General features: G+C 43.5%; 1 protein-coding gene, 1 long non-coding RNA gene and 1 other non-coding gene across 3 annotated transcripts in view; 2 read left to right on the top strand and 1 right to left on the bottom strand.

Annotated features, from left to right (window-relative positions):
• Positions 1–14,364: 14,364 nt before the first annotated feature.
• Positions 14,365–16,038, top strand: LOC126508343 (uncharacterized). The gene is made up of 3 exons (XR_007593793.1): positions 14,365–14,566; positions 14,817–14,862; positions 15,071–16,038. It is a non-coding gene; the product is annotated as an uncharacterized lncRNA (long non-coding RNA).
• Positions 14,612–14,741, top strand: LOC126512510 (small nucleolar RNA SNORA24). Its single transcript, XR_007595072.1, has one exon. It is a non-coding gene; the product is annotated as a small nucleolar RNA SNORA24 (small nucleolar RNA).
• A 298-nt stretch (positions 16,039–16,336) lies between the features above and the next one.
• The window catches only part of Prss12 (serine protease 12), a 50,165-nt gene continuing 42,407 nt past the window's right edge, over positions 16,337–24,094 (bottom strand). The window contains exons 9-11 of the mRNA XM_050153461.1: positions 23,707–23,829; positions 17,886–18,166; positions 16,337–16,681 (exon numbers count right to left, since the gene is read on the bottom strand). Coding sequence (XP_050009418.1) covers positions 16,374–16,681; positions 17,886–18,166; positions 23,707–23,829 — 712 coding nt within the window. The 3' untranslated portion in view covers positions 16,337–16,373. The remainder of the gene's footprint in view (positions 16,682–17,885; positions 18,167–23,706; positions 23,830–24,094) is intronic.

The following is a 24,094-nucleotide window of genomic DNA, read 5'->3' as shown; positions in this document are numbered from 1 at the left end:
CTTTGTAGGGGAAACAGCCTCTGTGACTGACAATTCCCTGGAAGTGTGACTTCTGTGTTGACTTGGACATCCAATGTTTTCACTTACTTCAGACAAAGGCTGCTTCAATCGTGTGAAGCCAAACCGTGAACTTGTCCTTTGGCAATAAAGGAAAAGAAAAGTGTGGTCAATTTTATGCGAAGTAGGCTAAACAAAATTAATTATTATTTCTGGGTCTTTCTGGGAGAGAGAGGTTAGTATGTGAGTTAGGGAGTTCAGGAAAGTAGACTGTCCTCCCCAGTATGGATGAAGGATGGGGAGCTCTTCTTGCCTCCCTGGCAACATCTCCTATTTCCCATCTGACTGGGATGTGTGCCAGTGCTCCCTGTGGTTTTCAGCTTCACCAACAGAATGAATTACAGCAGTCTCCTGTGTTCAGGCTTCGTAGCAGATACAAACATGTGCGTAAATCCTTTACTGTGTAATTTGAATGAGAAATGTCTCCCTTAGGATCCATATATCTGAGCACTTGGTCCCCAGTGATTGATATCACTTGAGGAGGTTAGGAGACCTTTAGGAGGTGCAGACGTGCTGGAGGAAGCACATCACTGGGGCCAGACTTGAGAGCTGAGAGTTTGTTTCCAGTTGGCTCTCTGCTTCCCTTGTGTTCTCTGAGCTGTGAATTCCCATCTCCCTGCTCTGGCTGCCAGCTGCCATGCCTCCCCCACCGCACTGACTCTCCCTCTGGCTCTGTAAGCCCGAATAAACTCTTTCTTCTGTAAGTGGCTATTGGTCTTGGGTTTTATCACAGCAAGAGAAAAGTGACCAATATAGTATATAGTCATAGTGTGCACTGTATTATAGTGTGTGTGTGTGTGTGTGCATGTGCTACGTATCATCTCTGCTTCTCTGAAGAACCCTAATATATACAGTGTAACACTAATTCTATCTCGGGAAACACCTGCGGAGGACCTTGGGACGTGGTACGCCTGACAACCAAGAGCCTCCTCTCCCCATTTAGTAGCACCACTGATTCCTTCCATTTGTTCTCACCAACCTTTGTACGTGAGAATCCTCTCTGTATTCAGTGCTCTCCATAAACATTGGAGGCAAATTCCTGCCTTCATTCCCTCGTATATGAAAGTCACTGCTAACCTTTCCTGACGCTTTCCTCCATTCATCCTATGACCACCCTAACCCTTGAGTCTCTATCATTTCCTTGTCCATGTCCAAGAGAAACGACGAAGATCTCTTAGCTACTAAATTTGGAATTGGCTACATGTCAACAACTTACTTAAACCTCTTAGAGAAGGAGGAATCGTGGACAATACCAATAAATAAGGAGAGGCATTCGCTTGCAAAATTCCAGTCAAATATCTTGTTTACCGTTACCTTAGGATTCTCCAGAGAAATAGCATGGGAAGGGGGGAGTGCTCAGAAAACAAAACAAAACAAAACTACACCATCCACTGAATCCCTACAAGGTTGATAAATGATTAAAGCTTCGCTGGCCACCGAAACGTTGTAGTGCTGCTGATTCCAAGCCTAATAGCAATTATCCTGGAATGTGTTCGCTTCCCTAATATGCATTCCTTGCCCACTTCTGGGCCTGACCTCACATCCTGTGATTTAACTGAAGAAAGAAAAAAAACCTTTTGGACTGTATTAACAAAACCCTAGCTTCCACCAAACAAAAGGTTAGAAGTGTCATTGGATGACATTTGGTGCCTACAGCTGAGATTTCCCCTTCCTGGAACCACCTACTTAAGGTTTCCAACAGTGAATTTGAAAAGTGCCTTGATTTCTGACTTGTCTTGTCCTGTTACCACAGTGGAGCATGGAATTTGGAGCAGCCTCAGTCTGTATGCCCAGGCTGTGTTCACTGATATGGGGTAAGAGGATAAACTATCTCTTACCCCCTTTTAGGTGAGAATTACATGTGTTTGTTTTGTTCCGTTTTGTTGTCTGTACTCATAATATTTAATAGATAGCTGCATAGCGATATATAGGATAATTGCACATATGAATTTACTTTTGTAATTTTATATAAAAAAGCTACAGAAGGAAGAGTGAGAAAATTACTCAGCAAAGCACCTGCCATGAAAGCATGAGGTCCTGAATTCAGCCTCCGGCACCCACATAAAAGGGAGGGACGGCAGTGATATCTGGAACCCGAGTGCTGGAGGAGACAGAGACACAAGGATCCTTAGAGATCACTGGCCAACCAGTCTAGAAAAACTGATGCGCTCCAAGTTCAGTGGGAGATCTTGTCTCAAAAAGTAATGTAGAGAGCTACTGAGGAGGACACCCAATATTTACTTCTGGCCTCCACACACTTACACTCCTACATACAAATACAGATGTGAGCACTTGCACATGCACGCATACACACACACACACACCTACATATATCCATACACTGCACACAAGAGCTCTAAAAAAAAAAATGCATTCATTCAAGCCTTAAGAGGCAGCCCAGAAGTCCAGAGGTGGTGTAGAGTCCAGACTGGTTGGATGTCGAGCATCCGGAACTGATCAATTTCTAGCCTAGGCAACTAGGTGGAGGTGATGCCATCTTCCCCCACATGGCTTGAACTTTTTCAGCTTACTGATATTCATGCTGTCACCAACATTCACCCTTCCAGTCACCCCCAGAAACAATAGCCAGCCAGCCATCTGAGCATCCCATGTCCCAACCAAGCTGTCAGTCATAATTTGTAGGGGAAGCCCAGCCAATCACCTTGCTTGCAGGGCGGGATCCCCTGAGGTTATAATTTACTTATAAATATTGCAGGTGTGCTCCCTGCCTTCTTTTCTGTTTCCCTGCTCTTTGTTGGAACCTCAGTTGTGTAAGTTATTCCCTTCTTCCCCTTAATAAAGCTGATATTAAAGTTATCCTGATTAATCCTATTTGCTGGTCGATTACGCCACATCAGTAATTTACCTAACGACCCCTTTCAAGGAAGTAAAGCAGATTTCACTAATAAAAGCTTGCAGTGGTTTCAAGTCCCCAGTACTGTTGGAAAGAATGCGCTCCCCACATTTTATACCACAGAAGACTAAATTAAGAAATTGGAGGGATTTTCAAAGCACACTGACTTCATGACAGTTTTTACATGAAACTCTCAACATTAAGCCTCTTGGTTATGACAGAATGCATTAAGTAAAGGAAATGACTGCTATCTATATTTCTGGACCAAATGTCCTGTTCAATCAACAACCAAAACAGCAAGCCAACTTCACTCTTACACTTTATTCATGGCTTACAGAGTTGGACCAGGGAAGAGTCATCTTTTCTTTACTTGGTAAACAACATTCTGACCCTAAATTCTACTTTCTTTCAAGTTTTAACTGTTACTAGGGATTTTAAAGTGAAAGTGGGCTCCCATGGTCTCAACTCTGCCACTCATCCCAATATATCAATTAAAGAGACTGTAGGAAGAGTAAGTGGAAGAGAGTTATTCAAGGTGGCCACACTGGCACGCAGGACTGTGACAGGTGTCCAGCGACATCTCAGTTCACCTTTAGGGTAGTAATATGAGGCTTAGGCTTGAGTGGAGAAAAAAAATGGAATACAGGTAGGGTGGAGACAAGAGATAAGCTTAATTAAGCCATCCTGACCAAGTGTGGTCCTTCTTCATCACTGCCTTCTGCTTCTTCGGGAGAGTCCTGAGAGCAATGTGCACCAGACATTAATAAGAACTACAGAGACAATGAGGACTACTGAGAACTCAAGAACAATGGCAGTGGGTTTTTGATCCTACTGCATGTACTGGCTTTGTGGGAGCGTAGGCAGTTTGGATGCTCACCTTACTAGACCTGGATGGAGGTGGGTGGTCCTTGGACTTCCCACAGGGCAAAGAACCCTGATTGCTCTTCGGGCTGATGAGGGAGGGGGACTTGATGGGGGAGGGGAGGGAAATGGGAGGCGGTGGCGGGGAGGAGGCAGAAATCTTAAATAAATAAATAAATAAATAAATAAATAAATAAATAAATAAATAAGAACTACAAAGAATTGAGGCTGTAGGCATGAATCCTTCTCAAATGAAGGCTGAGCAACCCATCATCTTTATCCAAAATATCCAAGGTTGGAAATACAGAATCCAGACCCTGTCTGCAGGTCGGATGCCCTTGACTGTATTGAGAATGAGGTGTGGAAAAGATTGGTCCCAAACTCTGAAAACAGCCAGCTTGATGCTGTCTGAAAAACAGCTCAAGAGTTAGGAGCACTTGCTGCTCTTGCAAAGGACCCACGTTTGGTTGCTATCACCCATTTTGGGCAGGTTGCTCCTGGAGTTGGAGCTTGTAATTCCAGCTGACTCCTCCGACCACTGTGGGCTCCAGCACTCACATGTACATACATACACAGACGTACACATACACAAATTTGTGGGGAGCCAAGGACACCCTAAGTGAATGTGGATTATTGACAGGGACCAATGAGGGATTTGCAAAATCTTCCTCCAGGTGAAGATGGGGGAACATGGTAAATAAAGCCTTCCTCTGGTCTAAGTACACGCATTTATGACTGATAGACCAGTGTGGGCAAAAAATAGTAACAATGGCAGCTTCCTCTTCCCAGATGACTAAAACCTGAGACTTCTCTAACAAAGACCTCCCACCAAGACTAACCCCTCCTTCCCAAGCTATATAAAAGAAATTTGGTTCTGGGTCAGTATATGGTTGGTGCTGCTCCATCAGGGTGAACACAACTCTCTGTGTCTGTCTCTGTCTCTGTCTCTGTCTCTCTCTCTCTCTCTCTCTCTCTCTCTCTCTCTCTCTCGTGTGTGTGTGTGTGTGTGTGTGTGTGTGTGTGTGTGTGTGTGTTCATTTCCTCATCACCTCAGGCAGGTTTTCAGGACCAAGGCATGCAGGATGTGGCACATATACATTCAATTAACAAATAAACCTTTATTTAAAAAAAAAAACTAGCTTGACAAACAACAAAGAATACCAGATGGCCCCAGTTAATGATGACTCTGCCGAGGACTAAGGATGCCCAGGGACTTCATAACCCTTTCATCTCCCACCATTATTTTTCCCGTAAGAGCCATTCGTACCAGACAGTGGGGAATATGCCCTTAAGCGTTCTTGTTGACCCTGGAGCTACAAAGTCAGTTTTAATGATAAAAAGCCTCCTATGAACTGTGCCTATTAGAGGAGCTCAAGAAAGCCCCCAGGGCTGCTTTCCCAATAGCCTCTGGGCCATGCCCACCTAAACTCAGCTTCTGTCTGTACTGAATGTTCCATTACGGGAGAGATTTGCTAAGGACGATTCTTGCCTGAGAACAGTGTATGTAGCCACAAGGACCACTTGAGCAGACCCTTCATCTGTAGCTATAAACCCTGAAGCCACCAAATTGTCACCCCATATGTATGGCTCCAAGGAAGGGTTAAAACAGCTGTTAAAGTCTTTTAAAACACGGTGCATCGGCTCCCCCTTAAGCGAAGCAATACTTTCAAAGGCTGGAGGCACTGGAGCAAATCCAAACCATGCTCCACACTTTTCTAGAAAACAATTTGATTCAGCCATACCTGTCTCCTTAAAATGTTGTTAGTCTGCCATTTTTTTTTTAAGTACCAGATCTAAGGAATATCATTTGATTCAATATCTACAAGCTCTTAGTAAAATTGCCCAGGACATTCTCCCCTCCAATGCCAAGCCTTGCATTGCACTTTTTCAAATTAGCAGCACAGTGAAAATGGTTCACGGTCCTTGATACAAAGAGCTTTTGTGTTCCTCCTGCTGGGCAGTCGCGGTTACTTTTTGCCTTAAAATGGACAGACCTTCCCTAAATCAGAAAGCACTCTTTAACACTTCAGAGTGGGTTCCTTCATCGGTGGTCTTTGGAGAGATATTGACTGCACTCTTGGAAACGTTTCAATTAAGTCAGGAAGCCCTGCCGCTGTGTGTAGATAACAGTGATTTCCAGTCTGACTTACAAGCTTTGCCTAGCAAATGCCAATCAATCCCTTAGTCACTTCATTGAACGCGGGGACAAGACCTTTTTCCTTGCTGTAACAAAATGAACTTAAGGAGCAAAGAATGGATTTGGGCCCATGGTACAGTCCCTCGAGGTGAGGAGAGCAGGGTGAGAAGAGCGTGAGGCAGCTGGCCACGTGGTGCCCGTAGTCAGGAAGCGTAGAGATGAATGCTGGTGGTGAACTCCTCCCGCTTCTTGTTGAGTGTGAGATCCCAGCCCATGGAATGGGGCCATCTATGTTCATGGTGGACCTTCTGTCCTCAGTCAAATGAGTCTAGAATGTTCCTCGCAAGCATATCTAGAGCTTTGTCTCTAGAGTCATCTTAGATCCCATGAGGTTGACAGTCAACACTAACTGTCATGGTGGCCTGTTCTAAATTACAAGTCTACAAAGAACAAATTGTTTACCTAGGCTTCCAATTCCAGTACAACGACCAGTGCCTAGGGACCGATTGGAAAAGGGCTATTGCCAGCTCTAGATTCTAGGGTCTATAAAATATTGTGAGGGTTCCTGGGGATGGCACGTGACCACAGCATAAAGGGGTGCTTCAGGATTCACAGCAAAGCTTTGGCAGGAGGCTTTGTTCGAGGCAGATCTTGTGCTCTTCATTTTATGTACAGGATGTCAAGCTGCTTTGAGGACACAGAAGGACTTTCTGACATCTGCCCCTATTTGGGAACTGCTTAGCTTAGCAAAACCTTTAAGGTGATGATAAGGAATCAGGCTGGGGGTTCTTGCCAGCTGTTGTGTTAAGCTCCATACCCTTTAAATAATTCATAATAAAATTATCAAAATAAAGTGCAAGACCAACCACATGCCTGCCTTTTCAGCAATACTGTTTACCACGCATTTCTTAGAAATCACAAAAGTCTGCCGGTTTCCTTCCACAAATGAAAAGAGGGCTTGAAGATGGAAGATAACCTTCCAAGGTTCAAAGTAACAAAGGGCAGCTTGTGAGCTCTAATGATCACACAGTGAGCATCCTTCCGCCTTCTCTCACGGTGTCAGTGAGGCCTGTGGGCCGTGAGCCAGGCCAATTACACCCCAGCCTCACTTTTGATCAGTGCCTCAACATAGTTCTCTGCAAATGAAGAGAATAAGCTATCTTTTAATAGATACTGTATTTGTATGATTGTATGTGGTTATGCTCACCCGTATATTCAACAAGCCCTGTAGAGGGCAATGAATTTCTCAGAGACAATTAGAGGCATTTGCAGGATGCCTGGCTTGTTAGGTGAGTACTAGAATTTAACTCTGGTCCTCATGACTGAGCAGGTGGAACTCTCTTAACTACTGAGCCATCTCTCCAGCCCCCGTATGATTCCTATAAGGAGCAGATGAGTTCATGAACACAAGTATACTCGGCCAGAGTTAGCTGCAATCCACTACTACATCCAAGAGGCACGATAAGTTACCATTACAAGAGGTCCTTTCCTCCTCGTGTGTCTGTTTTCTTATACAGCTCTATTTTGTTTAATATCTAGACGAATTACATTTTTTTTTAATTCTTACTCTTTTTTTATCAAATATAAGTCCTGAATTCCAGGGTCCTCCTGAATTCTATTCTTTACTACTTATTTACATAAGTTAGCAGTCAGATAAAAGGCTTTAAAGTAGAGAAATACAAAAATATATTAGTTATTCCCAATATTGGTTTTAAGTCTACTTGGCTTTCTAGCAAATTTTGGAGATTAAAAAAAAAAACCTGCTAAACCTCATATAATTGAAGTCTCCTCACACACCATCCAGTCTTTCTTTTGCTTTAGTATAAGGGCAAATTAAGATTTCCTACGGTGGAGATGTTGCTCAGTTGCTAGGGTACTTGTCTAGCATGGAAGTTTGATCCCCAGAATTTCTATATCTAGCATGAAGTTTGAAGCTGATCCCCAAAATTGTTATGTCTAGCATGAAGTTATTATTGTCTAGCATGAAGTTTGATCCCCCGAATTATTATCTATGTCGATAAACAGTATTGGGAGAAAGAGAAGAAGAGACAGAAGTTCAAAAGTTCAAGATCAGCCTCAGTTACTTGGCAAGCTACCCTGGGGTACAGGAGGCTGCATTTGATTTTTGTAAAAAGAAAGAAAGAAATGGAGGGAGGGAAGGAAGAAGGGAGAGAGGAAGGAAGGAAAAAAAAGATTTTCTAGGTTTAACTTAAGAAGTAAAACAAATTAATCAGTATAACCCTTGGTTTCTGACCAAAGAGAAAACAAAATCTAACTTTCTAATTCAAAACAGTGATCATCTGTTCTAACTATAAATATTGGATAATAGGAATTGGAGCCAAGGTTGGCATTTTATGTAAAATTACTTCCAATATAAAATCGGGGGGGGGGGGGGGGACTGCATTCCCTTGATGGGAGGGTAACATTTTGGCAGAGATACAGGAAAGATTTGGTCAGAGTCAAGAACTGTCAATTACGCCGCAATACAATGTTCTACTTTCCTTTGCCAGTTATATAAAGATTTTTGTTATTTCCATCATCCTGGCTTTCTCAGTTAAACAAAAAACATTGAATTGAGCTTGTCCCATACAAATAGCACTGGTTTGGTAGACTAGGATGCCTCGTCGCCCTCTGGTGGACGAGGCAGAAACATCACTTCAGAGGTCGTCCCTTCAGATGCGCCCCACATTAACAATGCATTAAACACTTCAGACAGTATCAGAGGAATAAAAACCGCTGCTTGTCAACTTCATGTGTATGATAGATAGACTTGAGTGTCAGTGTGACTACATCTGGAATTAACTAAAATCATGGCTGGGCACATCTGTGATAGATTTTTTTCTTTATTAAATCATTTGAAGTAGGAAGACATAGTTCTAATCCAGAGCTTCGAGGTGAGAAGATCCACTTTAATCCCCAGCTTTTGAGGTGTGAAGATCCAGCTTTAATCTGGGTCACCCCTCCTGCTGGCAGTCTGTATAAAGGACACGGAAAAGGGAAGCTTGCCCTCTCTTTGCCTGCTCGCTTTCCCTCTGGCTAGCGAGTCCTTCCTTCCTTCCCTAGCATTAGAGCCTACCTACTAGCTAGTCATACACCAAAGACCAGCTGAGACATCCAACCTTGTGGACTGAACAATTACTGAGTTCATGGATCTTTCATTGGTAGAGAGCCATTGTTGGACTAGCTGGTCCACAACCTGTACACTATCCTAATACACAGTATTTAAGAGCACTTGCTGCTCTTGCAGAGGACCTCAGTTTGGTTCCCAAATCCTGTTCGGGCAGTCCACAGCTGCCTGTAACTCTAGTTCCAGAGAATCTGAGTTCCCTTCTGGCCTCCGCACTCATATACACAGACCCACCTGCAAATGCACACGTACACATAATTGAATATAAAATAAAATCTTACAAAAGAAAAGCATGCTGTATTTTAGTTTTATTTGTAGGATATGTTTTGAAATTGTTGCTTTCTAATAAACTCAAAAATTTCAAAGATCACCATTTTCAAAACTCACTCATTATTATATAAAAGAGTCCACGGGCAGATTGGCAGAGCCATTAGGAATGCTGACACTTTCACATAATTATTCACCATAAATTATATCAATAAACCCATGTACAATAATAAATGATTGTATTTAATTCAAATGTTCTAAGGTGGTAAACAAATGGCTAAATAATAGGATAATAGCACCACCTAGTGGCTATACAAAATTGATGTTTCATTTCATCCTGTTTTAAGTAAACATCAATTCATCTCACTGCTCTGCACAGGAACAATCCTTAAGGACAGTGGCAAGGATTTGGTGATGGGCTAGTAGAGAAAATGTCTCACCCCATGAAGCATCTATGACGTATATTGCGACAATCAAAAAAAAGCAGCAGAATTTTACAGGTGACCGTTAAATTTCCAAATGATTGTAATATACCTAATGTGAAAAGCATTAAGTAGTTTACAGATGTCATACAACAAACATTCCCAAAATATCTTTCGTTTAATATGCTATATCAAAGGCTGCATAAATAATATTTTTAGCATGCATGAATGTAGCCAAAAAGGAAAGAAGAGTAAAAGAGAGAGCCTCGTAAGTCATCTGGAAATGGCAGAGGAAAAAAAAAAACAAACTTTTGAGATGTTAAGCATTTAATTGCACATGTGTGTAGCATTCTATCTTGCTGATATGTATACAAAATTCTCCAAGCAAGACCATTCTTAAAGTGACAGCTAATTTCTTACGAGAACACCTGAGTACCTGAGTATTGCATGAGTTCTAATTGTTCTTAATGAGAAAAACCTGGAGTCAGATATCGGGGAAATGCTGAAAGATCAGAGAGGCAAAGGGGGGCAAGCCACAGCCAACTCTTACCTTGCTAACTCCTCAGCCAAAACAGGGGTGATCTCCTGTCTCAGCCAACTCTTACCTTACTAACTCCTCAGTCAAAAAAAAAGGAGTGAGCGCCTGTCTACTCCCGCCTTATATCCCTCTCTCTGCCCAGCCATATCACTTCCTGTCTGTCTGTACAGCCCTCCAGACCTCTATGGTTAACTGCCCTTTGATCTTCAGACCGGCTTTATTTGTTAGATACGAACAAGTTTTCCCCACACCTGAGCAATTCCAGTTAGTCTGGAGACACCAGAAGACACAGGTGCTTGTTGATGTCTTAGTAAACATGCGGGATGTTCCCTGATGCCAAATGCTTACTCAGGAACTGTAAGTCCCAAATTTTTCTGACGCATTGTCACCTGCAGTTCCATTGATGCTACGGCCTCATTCATCTTTTAAATCGACGACACTCTTCCCTTACAGGAATTCCCCCTGCCACCTTACCCCACCCTTACTCCACCTCCCCCCCCCCCCCCCCCCCCCCCCCCCCCCCCCCCCCCCCCCCCCCCCCCCCCCCCCCCCCCCCCCCCCCCCCCCCCGGACCTTACGCCAGCTGTACTCTTGAACCTATGCAGCTGAACGTGTTGTAGAGAAAATCCACAATCAGGCTAGATTTGAATTTAAATTCATTCCAAAAATTTCAGTGAACTCCCACTGAATCCAAGAATCCTGCTCCATTGCTAAGTCCATTGACATCATCTTCTAATCATGTTCTGTCCTGTCCGCTAAGATTTCCAGGTCTCCCTTATCCTAACTTGAAGCTGATGGCATTCCTTTGTATTGCCTGAAAGCACTCGGGAGGCAGAGGCAGGCGGATCTCTGTGAGTTCGAGACCAGCCTGGTCTACAGAGTTAGTTCCAGGACAGGCTCCAACGCCACAGAGAAACCCTATCTCGAAAAAACAAAAACAAAAAAAATCTTCAAATTGATAGAAGAGTGCATTCAAAAGTTTGCATCATTGCTTCCAACAGCCAACCACCATCCATTCCCACCTGTGTTTCTGTGGAATTCGTAGCTGTTCCCTCAGGCCAGTGGTTCTCAAGCTCCCTCATGCTGCGACCCTTTTAATACTGTCTCTCACGTTGTGGTGCCCCCACCCATAAAATTATTTGTGGCTTTGTTACTGTAATCTTGCCACTGTTGGGAATCATGAATAGTGTGATATCTGGGATGTCGTGACCCGCAAGTTGAGAACTGCTGCCTTAGACTAACTCTGGCCCTTGTGCATCTAAGCTTTGAGCATCGTCAGGTTTCCATCTCTGCCATATTCCCGCTTAGAAAGCTCTCCTCCCTCTTGTACTCAGTGCTCTCGGTCTCACCTGCTCAACTTCTCAGAATTTAGTCTCCCTCCATGCTCCCTGCGACAGTGATTTAAAAGGACCCAAACAACCTGTGTGTTGCCAACTCCAAGCAACTTTTCAGCTGTCATTTGGTTTGTATCACTAACAGTGGATTACTGTCCTTGAAAACTGATTTTCAGGACACATTTCACTGGCTCTTCTCCTGACCTGAGTCTAGTCTCCATCTCCACTTTTAAGTCCCTGTACTTTGTGTCTGTCTGTCTGTCTGTGCTGATTAATGTGAGTCCCTCCTCCCACTTCCCAGCACCATTAATGTATTCCTTCTCTGTGCTGTTTATTTTTGCCAACTCAACATAAGCTAGGGCATCTGAAAAGGAACCTGGTTTGAGAAAATGCCTCCAGGGTATTAGCCTGTGGACTTGACTGTGAGGCATTCTCTTGATTAAGGATTGATGTGGAGGATTCAATCCAGTGTGGGCAATGCCACTCCTGGGCAGGCTAGTCCTCAGTTGTATAAGAAAGCAAGCTGAGTAAACCAAGAGGAAGCCAGTAAGCAGCATTCCTCCATGGTTGAAGTTCCTGCCTCGGCCTTGATGATAGACTGTAACCTGGAAGCCAAATAAACCCTTTCCTCTCCAAGCTGCGTTTGGCTGTAGTGTTTTATCACAGCAACAGAAACTAGGACATCCTCCCTTCCTTCACTACACCTTGAAATCACGTCATAAAACCCATGATGAAATCGGTGCTACGGTTACAGGGAGGAATTAAAGTCCACCTGGAGAAAAATGACTTTCGTTATTGCTTGCTTGTTATTGTTTTTGCTTTTAATTTTCCCCTGTAATGCTGGAGATCACACACAGGGCCTTGTGCATACTGGACAAACACTCTGCCCCTAAACTACATTTCCAACCCACTTCCCCCCAAAATAATGTTTTAAACTAAGTAATAGTGATAAATGTGTTTGAGCTAGGATCTCATGTACCTTAGACTGTCCATAAAGTTACTAGGTAGCCAAGGAAGACCCTGACCTTCTGAAAGCCCCTAGTGCTAGAGTTACATATATGTGCCACCGTGCCCAACATATGCCTTGCCGGGGACTAATTCCAGGGCCTTGTGTGCTGCTATGTAAGCACTCAAAAATGAAGTGCCATCCCAAACTCTAGTAACACATCTTTTTCAGTATCAGAAAAAGATATGGTACACATCAAGGCATTTGGTCATGGTCCCAAGTGCTCACTTAAGTCTTTCGGCCAGGGAGTTCAATTAAGGTCTTCACAGGAGTTTATAATAAAGACGCCAAGAGAAGATGCAAATATTACATGTCAAAAAATCAATTTCAGTTTTAGGGATAAACATTTTTTTAAAAATACTTGACCAAAACACTGAAATCGTTAAAGAATTTCAACAAGAAGAGATGTGGGTGAGGGGAAGGTAACAAGGCGAGAAAAGAGCAAGAACAAAGCGAGAGGACAAAAGGCCGATTTTAAAAGCCCAGTTTCAGACAAAAAAAAAATTATTAAAAGGCAGGAACATTCGAGTACATAAACTCTCATTTATCCCATGCTAGCTTTCGAACATTTCATCAAAATCTTCAGGAAGACACGTCTTAGCATAAATACATGGTTCTATAACAAACTGTGCTCCCAAAACTTATATTGAAGGCTTAATCCCTAGACTCTAGAGATTGCTGTATTAATGAGGTTTTTAAAGGACTTTATCAAACCTGGCAGGTGCAGTCAGGCACAAAGGAAAACCCCACGGGAAGACGCAGACTACCATCTACAGGCCAGAGAAAGAAGACTCAGAAACGGCCAGCGCCCTATTCTTTAGAAGACACCCTATTCATCTATCTACTCGACAGTCAAATGAAGTGTGTCCGGGCAAAGGTCTCAACCGTGGTTAGGTATTTAAGCCTTGATATTTAGTTCTTCCGGATCATTAACGATGTGCGAAGTAAAACGAGAGATTCGATGAACGCGGCGAGCTTTATAAACATCTCTAGGTCCTTCCAGTGCATACGTGTCTCCTCTAAGTTTGTTCACTCGGACACCAGCCCAGAATTGCTCTAAATAACTCGGTCCCTGCAAGCATGTAGTGACCTCCTGAAACTTCTGCTGATCTCCCTTACAGCTTCGTAACTTTCCCCATGACAGCAACTGCAGCCTCCAGCGGTCCAGCACTAAAGGTTCCCCCGAGACCCTCTATTCTGTCTCAAACGGGAATAAAGGGGATGACAAGGCTGGGGTGCATTTACTAAGGGTGATCTCTTTCTAGCCATGGCCTAAGTAACTAGACTGAGTCGGTGCGCTGCCTCGCACAAAAATCCTTAAGATAAAGATCAGACCGAAAAGACAAGCCGAGGGGGCGCCAGAGCCAGCGGAAACGGAATACGGCGAGTGCAAAGGCGCCGCGGACAGCACCCGGGAGCAAAGAAGCTGCGCCACCGGAAGTGACGTGTCGGGAGGCGGCAGCGCCGAAAAGGTGGACTTGGTACTCTGAAAAGAACGCCCCGGGACGAACGAATGTCTGCCTTGCGGTCGCATCAGCAAGGAGACTTCAGACAACGCGAGAATTTTGGCTTGGGATTTGTTCTCCTCCTCCTTCCGCCCCACTCCATTACCGCCCCCAATTCGTGTGGACGCATGCGCCGCACCCGAGACGCCTAAGCCAATCAAAGTGAGTAACGCGGGAGAGGGTCGGAAAGGGCACGTAGGCCACGCCCTTGTCGCGCAGGCTCTCGGGAGAGCGTCACCAGGACTATAAAAGCGCGCACACCGCGTGTTGAAGCCTCTTTGGCCGTTGGCCCCTGGTTTGTGAGCTGCTAAGATGCGGGCGGCACGAGGCTGGTGCGATGCACGCCGCCGGCCGTCTGCAGCACAGAAGCCTGGTGAGGGCTAGCACGCGGGCCACAGCCATGTGAAGCTGACCCCGTGTTGAGCGGAAACACCCGAGGACCTCCACTGTCACGGATGGTGAGTGATACCTTCGGGAGTGAACCCGGGTTCTGGGTTGTGAAAGTCCATGTGTCTTTGGGACCTGCCGGCTGTGGCAGCCTCCCTTCCTAGGCATGGAAGAGCATGTACTTGTTATTGGCAAAGCTGTCACCATTTAATTGGGACCAGATTCTGACTTGAGCAAGTAACATTCTATCTAAGTTGTTAACGAATCTGCGAGGTGCCAGGAAAGTGGACATACTTCTCTAAACTATCGAACTGTTTCTAGGTAACATCGGAACTCATTGCTGTTTGGTGATGGAAGAGACGTTCAGGTAAGTTTCATGTTTAGAATGTTTTCGGGGTTCCGAGTGGTGAGAAGGCCGTTATTGATTACTGTTTTCGCGAGGTTTGCACGCGTGCTGGCATTCTGTAACTTGGATGGTAATAGCCAGTTGTCTAGGAAGTTGCTGAACTGGTAGGGTCTCAGGACGGAGGGGAATGCACAGAGATGTCTGTAATGTTGGTTTTCTTTTCTTGCAGGTATTGTTAAAGTAGTAGTGGCTAAGATCTTCCGGGCACCTAACATGGAATCTTCGCATTTAAATCTTGGTAATGGGCATTGTGAATGTTAATACGGCGGGCCTTTATTTCATATGAAGTTTTTAATAAGCTAAATAAAGTTTGGTTGATGAGTAATAAGATTGTGTTGTTTATTTTTGGAGACTGAGTAGAGTTCTTACACAGACATTTTGCAGAGAAAATGTCTGGGATAACCAGGATACTTGAGGGGAGGGTGGTCTCATTGCTGTATGTTATGCAAAGGTGCACTGAACTTGTGTGTCGATTTTGTTAAAGCTTTGGGCTTGTGCAAACTAAAAGTTAACCGCTTGTCACATTTGTCATTTGCTGGCCTTAGCATTTTCAGAGTAATTTTGTTACGCAGGCAACCAACGGACAGTTGCCTTTATAGAGAGATGTGTGTGTTGTGCGCTGCTCACCAAGCCTTTCTGTCAGCATGTACCATGTGAGGATGGGGTTTTACAAAAACAGTGTATTTGAGCTTCACGTCCCCAAAGTGAATAATACGGCACCTTTTAGGGGGACATGCTTTTGACTACTGGTACCTAGTTAAATATACGGTCATACTAAAGTGGATGGCAACCTTAAGGAATTTGCTCCAGCAATAGTCTTGTTTGAGATTGCAGTATACCTTACCTAAGGGAACTTGGGAACTCTAATAAGAAATACAGATTCCAAATTTGAAAGGGACCACTGGCTTCCCAATTTGTAAGTTGTATGGCCACTTCGTGTGGTCTATTTTATGTTGTGTGCATATTTTTTCCCATCAGATTGTGTCCGGTTAGTCCTGAGAAACCTGTAGGCTTATTGGCAACTGCCAGTAGGTGGCACTCTTGTACCATGTCCAAAAGGCAGTGTAGTGGAAACTCTACTTTAGCTGCCTCCAGTGTTGGGGGGAGGCTTGGGTAGTAGTAAATCAGTAAAAAAAAATCTACTCCAACTTGAAAGTTCGTCTTTCTGGTCTCTGATTGCATCATTTAACGTGCTAAGGAGATCAGATACAAAAAGTCAAACTCTCCAGTCTTAGTGTAGGGAAAACGGTCAAATTTGGGCACCTGATCATACAGTTAAAAATCCATATTTATCAACTTAAAAAAATTACAATAGGCAAGGAAGGTAAAGCTCAGTATTACACTGAAGTACTTGTATGCCAAGACTGCTGGAGGAGGAATCTCTGGCTCCAAAAGTTGTCTTCCCTGGTTTGGTACCAAATATGGAGACTGAATATTTCCCATCAGTTTCTTTACTGAAGCCTTCCATAAAATTACAGTCTGGTGATGCTTTTTATCCACGGTACAAATGCTGGGACTCTGGTGTAAACACCTGGAGTATCCTTGACTCCACAGCCGTATCCCCAGGAAGTCACCCCATACACGACCCAGGTCTCATCAGGCCTTTCACACATGAGTGGCCCACCACTGTCTCCCTGGCAGCTGTCCACACGGTTGTTTTCCTGGAGGTTTCCAGCACAAAGCATTCTTCCAGTGAAGAGACCCTTGTAACGCTCTTTACAAAACCTCTTGGGTAGTAAAGGTACAGCTGCTTGTTGTAGGGTTCTTGAGTAAGCACGCCCTGCTCAGAACAAAGATGAGTTAGATTTCAGCTAATGAGCACATTTAACACAATACTGCATCATTGATGGGATTTCAAAATGGGGGCTACTCCTAAATAAGGTGGGAACTGTTTAACATAGGGAGGTGGTATTGTATAAGGATGTTCATAAAGAAGTGCAGTTTCCCCTATAAACACTCTACTTCCTGATGGGCTATTTGTGGAACGGCTTAACTGTGCAACTGGCATGTCCTCCATGTTCTCTTAGCCTACTAAATGGAGCCAACTAAACAGACCATCCTAGAAAATGTACTGTCCTGGTCATTTGATGTGCCCAAAGGAAAGCAAATAATCTCATAAAGGAATCAGGGTTATAAAAACAGCAGCCTTCTAGGAGTGCTTTGCTGCCAGGGAGTAGCAGGCAAGTCTGACTGCTCCATAGTGGGAATTGATGAAGCATGTTTTCAACACCTACAAAAATAGGCTTGCTTGACACTTTCACTAGCCTAAGATTTCTTAATACTACATTTTTTTTTCAGTTGAGCACCTAATGCTAGTGAGACCTCGGTCTATCTTAAGGCCTGTCCTGGAGTACATGCTCCTTAATGGGCACTAGCTTGTCACCACCACCACAGCCAGACAGTTGAAGCAGCTACATTCACCCAAGAACCCATGTTGAATACAACCGCTGCTTAGAGGTTGGAGTAGAAATGAGAGGGTGAGAGAAGTTTTAAATGTTTTTTCTTCCACTTTAGTCTAAGAAGCTTTGCTGTTTTCTGGCCAAATTTTATTAGGAAATCTCCTTTAAAATCAGCTTGATGAAGGTTCCCTGACAAAAAGCACAAAAAAAAATCGAAGCCCTTTACTGACTGGGTCAACTGTTCAAATCTGGAAAGCTTTTGAAAGTACATAGGATTCTAGATTGAATTCTTGGACTTGGCCTTTAAACCTCTCTGCTGTTCTCTCACTGGTCTGGGTGGCTAAAAGTGGTAGAACACTTTCTACCCTTATTAGCAGTTGAGTTCTATCAGCTGTGCTAACATTGGCATTTGCACCAACACTCTGGATGTGAACCTAGGCTGCGTGTGTACATTTTACACCTGGCAGACTTCAGGCATCAAACCTGAGTCCCTCTAAGGTCCTACCACTCACTGCACACCCTACCATGTAGCCACCAGACAGGAAGCTGCCCAGTTTTCCTAGTGTGCCTCTTTTTTTATATTACCTGTGTCTCCCCATCCTGTTATGTGACAGTTAGAGGCTGTTTTCTGTGGCCTCTCTCTCCACAGAGGCAAACAGGCTGGCAGAACATGGCTGCTTAGTCTGGCACATCGCTCCCCTGTTCCCTGTAGTCTAACCAGGGCGATGTCATAGTCACTGCTGTCTGGCCGGTAGTTCCTGTGGATGACAATCTGCTGAACCCCTATTTCCTCTTCAAACTCCTCGGGTACCAAAGTATGGTAATCCCCAACTCGAACTGCATAGCTCCTGGTGTGGTTCCCATACCTGGAAGGAAAGAGCCGGATGTGAGGGTTTTTTCAGATAAGGGGAAACTGATGATTGACAGCTGGGATGTTAAAACAGAACAAATAACTGTTATGCCAAGTCATGTCCTCTTCCCATTTCTCTCCCCCAATGCTCACTGCCACCCCCGCCAAAGCCCATGGCTGTCATCTTACTTTGACTTCGCCTGGGAAGTAGCAAATGTGGAGAGGGAGCGGAAAAAATAAGGACAAAGCATCGGGCTGTCGGTCCCTTATCAAATGGGGAAAGTCTGCAAGAGGAACACGGTGTAGCGCAGAACCGCTGCCCTGGTTTGCCACGTTCCCGTGCGTGGAGGCATAAGCACGGCTCCTGCCTGTGTCCCTGTGCTCGCGCAACCCGCCTTGTCTCTAGGAAGAAGCCTCAGTTTATTATCCAGAGAGAGTCAGGCACAACCGGACTGTCAGCAGAGGTTCGCCGTATTGCTTTACTTTGATGTCACCTCCATGAAGCTTAATCTCTTGTACTTTCCCTGTGTTTTCTTTCTTGCACTCGTTATCAGTATTAAACACTTTCTAGTTTACTCTTTAACCGCCTTGTGAAGTTACCAGCTACCCCCGAAGTGAGACTTCTGGGCCCAGAGTAGACTAGCCTGCCCACCTGGTTAGTTCCTCCTCACCGAAGATCACAGCTGTTGTTCACTGCCTGACCTCTACCGACAGCAAGAACCAGGGCTTCTGGAACTTTATTGGTATATGACCCGAGGTATGCAGTAACATAAAAATAAACACTTAGTGGTAGTAAGTCGTGAATCTGTTTTCAACAGTTCTTTGGTGTGCCTTTAACTTTGCCGCTTACTAAAGATGAAAGCAAACTTGTATACTAACGCGGTGGATATGTTCTTGTGCTTTTACATAAAGAATAAAAGCTTAGCTGATCTTCGAGCATCTTCAACACGTTTCAGAGTTGATTAACATTTTATTATTTTATTTTGTATTGTTATTTTAAAACAGGATCTCACTCTGTAGCCAAGGCTAGCAGGGAACTCACTATGTTTAGCCTCAGACTTGCACCCATCCTCCTGCCTCAGCTTTCACAGTGCTGATAGTCCAGGTGTGCATCACCACATTCAAGTCTGCAATCACAGTTTTCAAAACTTCCAATCTTTTCATTTTGCCTGCCAAAGACAAACCCTGGTTTCTAGCAGCTGTCTTCATATTTCACGCTGGCATCTAACTGCTGGGGAGAAAAATGTTAACATTCATTTTTCAATGTGGAAAACCCTTCATTTTTTTTCTCCACAAAATAGGAAAGTTGCACAGTGACCAAGACCTCCACTTGAATTTGAGTTTAAAGTGTTTATACTCAGTCGTTGGCTGGTAGAAATCTGGAGGCTGGAACTGACTCCTGACTGCTTATTTAAACAGAAGCCCATTTACTCCTGTGGGAGGAGAGGTCTGAACCTTCAGGGCCCTGAGTAAGGCCCTGACCATCTTGTATGATTATTGCAGCCATCAACTCATAACCATGAGGTTCCTGACCCTTCTCCATTTCTAACCTAAATCATTATGTCTTTAAAGTTCAAAGAGTTTTTCTCCCTTATGCCAAGTATGCGTCTGCAGATTCATTTCAAAATGTAAAATTAATATTTAAAAATAAATTTATCTTAAAATTTTCTAAACTGTTATAAAAAACTATACACGAGGGCAGGTAATGGTGGCACACACCTTTAATCCCAAAACTCGGGAGGCAAAGGCAGGTGGATCTCTTTGAGTTTGAGGCCAGGCTGGTCTACATAGCTAGTTCTAGGACAGCCAGGACTATATAGACCCTATCTCAAAAATCAAACCAAAAAAGAAAAAAAGAAAGAAAAATACGCACCAAAATTAACTGGACCCAAAGTCTATACATCTTAATTATTTGTATTAATTAATACAAATTATCTTGAATAATTTGTACATTTCTGCATCTATGGAGCTTTACATTGGACTTTCTTTATCAAATAATATCTTTTATTTTTCTCATGACAGGGTTTCTCTGTGTAGCCCTGACTGTCCTGGCCTCAAACTCATAAAGATCTGCCTGCCTCTGCCTCCTGAGTGCTGGGATTAAAGGCGTGAACCACCACCACCCAGTTCAAATATATCTTTAGGTACTTACCCATCATCAAAAAAAAAATCCATGACAATTAAAACTAAAAGAACAATTAACTTTATATCCTGTTTAATAACTTGAGTCACCTTCATGCAGGCCTTCCTCATCTTCTAATATTTGACCTTTCTTGTTCTCTTTTCTGCATCTGTTGATGGATAACTAGATTGATTCCATTTTTTGTTTTTGTTTTTTTGCTATAGGGAATGAAGCAGCAATAAACATGGGGGCTGGAAATATCTTTATTTGAGTTTCACTCAATTGGATAATTGAGTTCCACAGTGGCTATATTAATTTGCAAGCACACCAGCAGTGACTGAGGGTTTCTTCCTCTCTCCGTCCTCTCTTGCATTTGCTGTCAGGTGCGTTGATGATAGCCATCCTGACTCCAGTGAGGTGCTATCTCAGCGTAGTCTTGCCCTTTCCCTGATGCCTAGCCTTTCTTTTCCTTTAAAAATGTTCAGTTCATTTGCCCGTTTGGTATTGAATTTCTGCAGTTCCTTGTATGTTCTGTGTCTTGGCTCACTGTCTGAAGTATAGCTGGTAAATATTCTCTGCCACACTGCGGGCTGTCTGTTCTGCTGATGGTTTCCTTTATTTATATGTAGTCCTTTCTTTTGATATTGGGGTTGGTCCCTGTGCTATTGATGTGTTTAAGAAGTTCCTGTCAGAGGACAACCTTGAGTCTTGTTCCTTGAGTGCCGCCCACTTTTTGTTTAACAAGGTCTCCTGTTGGCCTGGGACTTTGCCAATTAGGACTGTCAGCTGATTAGGACGCTCCTAGGATCTGTCTGCTCTCTTTCCATCCTTGGTATACAAGCATGCTTTATGGGTTCTGGGGAGGATTTGAACTTAGGTCCTCACGATTATGAAGTGTGGTAATCGGAATATAATTGGCCCCCATAAGCTCATAAGGCGTGACACTACTGGGAGTTATGGCCTTGTTGGAGGAGGCTGTGAGGTCTCATATATGCTCAAGTTATGCCCAGTTATGTTAGTTCACTTCCTGTTGGTTTCATAAGAACTCTCAGCTGCTTCTCTCATACCATGTCTGCCTGCATACCGGCATGTCCCACCATGATGATAATGAACTGAACCTCAGAACTGTAAGATAGCCCTAACTAAATGTTTTCTTTTTAAGAGTTGCCATGATCATGGTGTCTCTTCACAGCAATAGAAACCCTAACACATTAGGCAAGCATTTATTTTATTAGATTAGCATCTTTCCGGCTCAAACTCCAATTATTCTTAAAATGGACTATTATGCTTGAGATTTGAGGGGCATCTGATTAAAAAATCTTGACTAGTTTTCCAACCAAGTATTTGTCTACTACTACTTCCTAGTGGGTGTTATGAAGAACTTCAGGGAGGAAACCGTATCCTGGTGTATTTCTGGGTGTCAAAGACGTGTGGCTCAAGGCTTCTCCAGAAAACATAAAGGAAATTTTTTTCATGTATTTTAGTCTTCCTAGCTTAGCTGAATTTGTGTTGTATTGTTAGATGTATAAAAAAAAAAATCTTTCTAAAGCAAAACATTCTAAGTTTTGGCTGACATGTCTTTGAATTGTTTGTTGAAATTCTTTCAACTGCCCACAAATGAAAATTGGATGAAACTCCCAAACAAGTTTGTGCAAGAGAGGATCTGAGACCAGGCAGCCCAGGAAATCTAATATTAATAATCCCAGTTTCTCTGATATTTTATCATTAAGATGAACAACAACAAATTCCTAGAATTGAAAAGTGAAGAATTAGGTTAGGTTTAGGGCCATATGTAGAGAACATTTATGTTTTTTCTCTATGTAGAGTCATCTCTCAAAAATATCACAGTGTCTTAATATCAGCCTGTGCGCATCGCTGCCGCTAGAATCTGGATTAAACTCAGAACGTCCTTCACTACAGTTGCCTGTACTAATGCTTGCCATTGCTGTGGAAGAAGTCATCTTCCTGGGACCTTGCACTGTCCCTGACAGATAGGCAATGCATATGCAGGAAAGGGCTTTGGCATGATTCAGTGCCCCAGCAAAGACCATGTTCCTCAGAACTCCATCATCTAGGAGAGCACGAGAGATACATTTGATTCGCTGGTGTTTAGACATAACTCTCGTTACCTCTGGGACTAGTCTTTCTAATGATAAGCGTTTACAGAGTCCACCTCTTGCACAGCAATAATCTCTGCCAATTTGTAGTTCCTGTGGTATTTCCAGGCAAAAAGTCAAAGAGATAAAATCGAGAAAAATGATATTCTTGAGCAGATTAAATTGGAGTAGACAATTAAAGGCAATAAGAAAGCCCTTGTTTCGCATGCATTAATTCTTCTAGAATTGCGTTTGTAGTCAATATGGGAAGTTAACAGGAATTAAAACGGCCAGAAACTTCTCTTAGTTGTATTTCTGTGCCACTGTAGACACAAGGTCACTTCATAGTGCTTTGTGCAATGATTTACAATAAGAAATAGCAAAAGCGAATAATTTGTACCACATACGACTCAAAAGAAATATTATATATATATATCATTAATTTACTTCAGCTTCTACTTAAAATTGCTAGCAGCATACCCATGTCCCAAAATATCATTTAACACTAGGAAAAATGTGGGAACCTTATCTCAAAAAACAAGGTGGAGGTGATTGAGAGAGGGCTCAGTGGTTAAGAACACCTGTTTTCCTTGCCGAGGTCCTGGGTTTGTTTTCTAGCACCCCATGGCAGTTCAAAACTGTCTATAACTCTAGTTCCAGCGGGCTGGGAAAAGCTCAGAATGGACTGATAAAATGTCTGGGACGAGAGGAAGCTCTTGTCAGGTAGGACTCTGTGCCATAAAAGCTAAGAATAAAAGAGACGTAGTGTGGCTTTCAAGAAGATACAGAGAAACTTGATACACAAACCACCAAGAGTGTAGAGACATTAAAAGCACTAAGGCTATATTTCTTCCTCCTTAGAACAACTGGAAACCAAATAATATACCTCAATTTTACTTCTGCAAGGATATGAATTTTCATCAAATACATTTTTATTGGTGTGTGTTGTTTGCTTGCTCACTTGTTTGTTTGAGATAACCTCAATGTTCGTCCCATGCTAGCCTCAAACTCAATTATTCTCCTGCCTCAACCTCCAAAGTCCAGGGATGTTTCCCCACACCCGCATCTTAGGTAAACACTTGAGGAATGCACCACCGTTTCTCTTTCCTCTCCGCAAAGTTCCCTTCCGTCCTCCCTCGTTCCAGACTTGTTTTGACCAGAGAACATCAGTTTGTTTCCTGAGGCCTCTTTGCTGGTCTTCCTTGCATCACCTCCCTTATAATCACAGCTCTGCAGGGCATACAGAGAAAGCATATTGCCCGGTTCTGCCACCCACAGTGCCGCTGGGCATGGAGTGAGCTACAGGATATCATATTGCTTGGAATGAGGGGCACACACCTTTTGAAACAGTGCGCAGCTGTCAGGACCCAGCAGCTACTCAGAAGGGTGGCTCCACAAAGCAGCCGGCCATCTCCGTGGGACGACTTCAGTCGGAGGGAAGCCTGCCAAGGCCAAGCACCCCTAGAAGTCAAGCCACACATTCAAGAGAGGGGAGAAGGAAAGAAAGCATCAGGTGAAACAATGACTTCAGGGCAGGTGGAGGGAAGGACTCAGCACTCAGCAAAGTGAAGCCATTAGGTCCTTCCTACATGGAGAACAATGTCCATACAACTCAATTTACCGTTTATATCGAGAACTCTGAAAATTTGCTGACAGGCATCTCTATACATTCCACTCATCTCCAACTCTCTTAGAAGCAAGCTGTCTTCTTTATATTCCATTGGTC

Source organism: Alexandromys fortis, unplaced genomic scaffold (assembly GCF_014885135.2).
Source record: "Alexandromys fortis isolate MF-2015 unplaced genomic scaffold, M_Fortis_MF-2015_v1.1 scaffold_19, whole genome shotgun sequence".
Classification (NCBI taxonomy): domain Eukaryota; kingdom Metazoa; phylum Chordata; class Mammalia; order Rodentia; family Cricetidae; genus Alexandromys; species Alexandromys fortis.
This window is presented reverse-complemented; position numbering and strand designations above follow the sequence as displayed.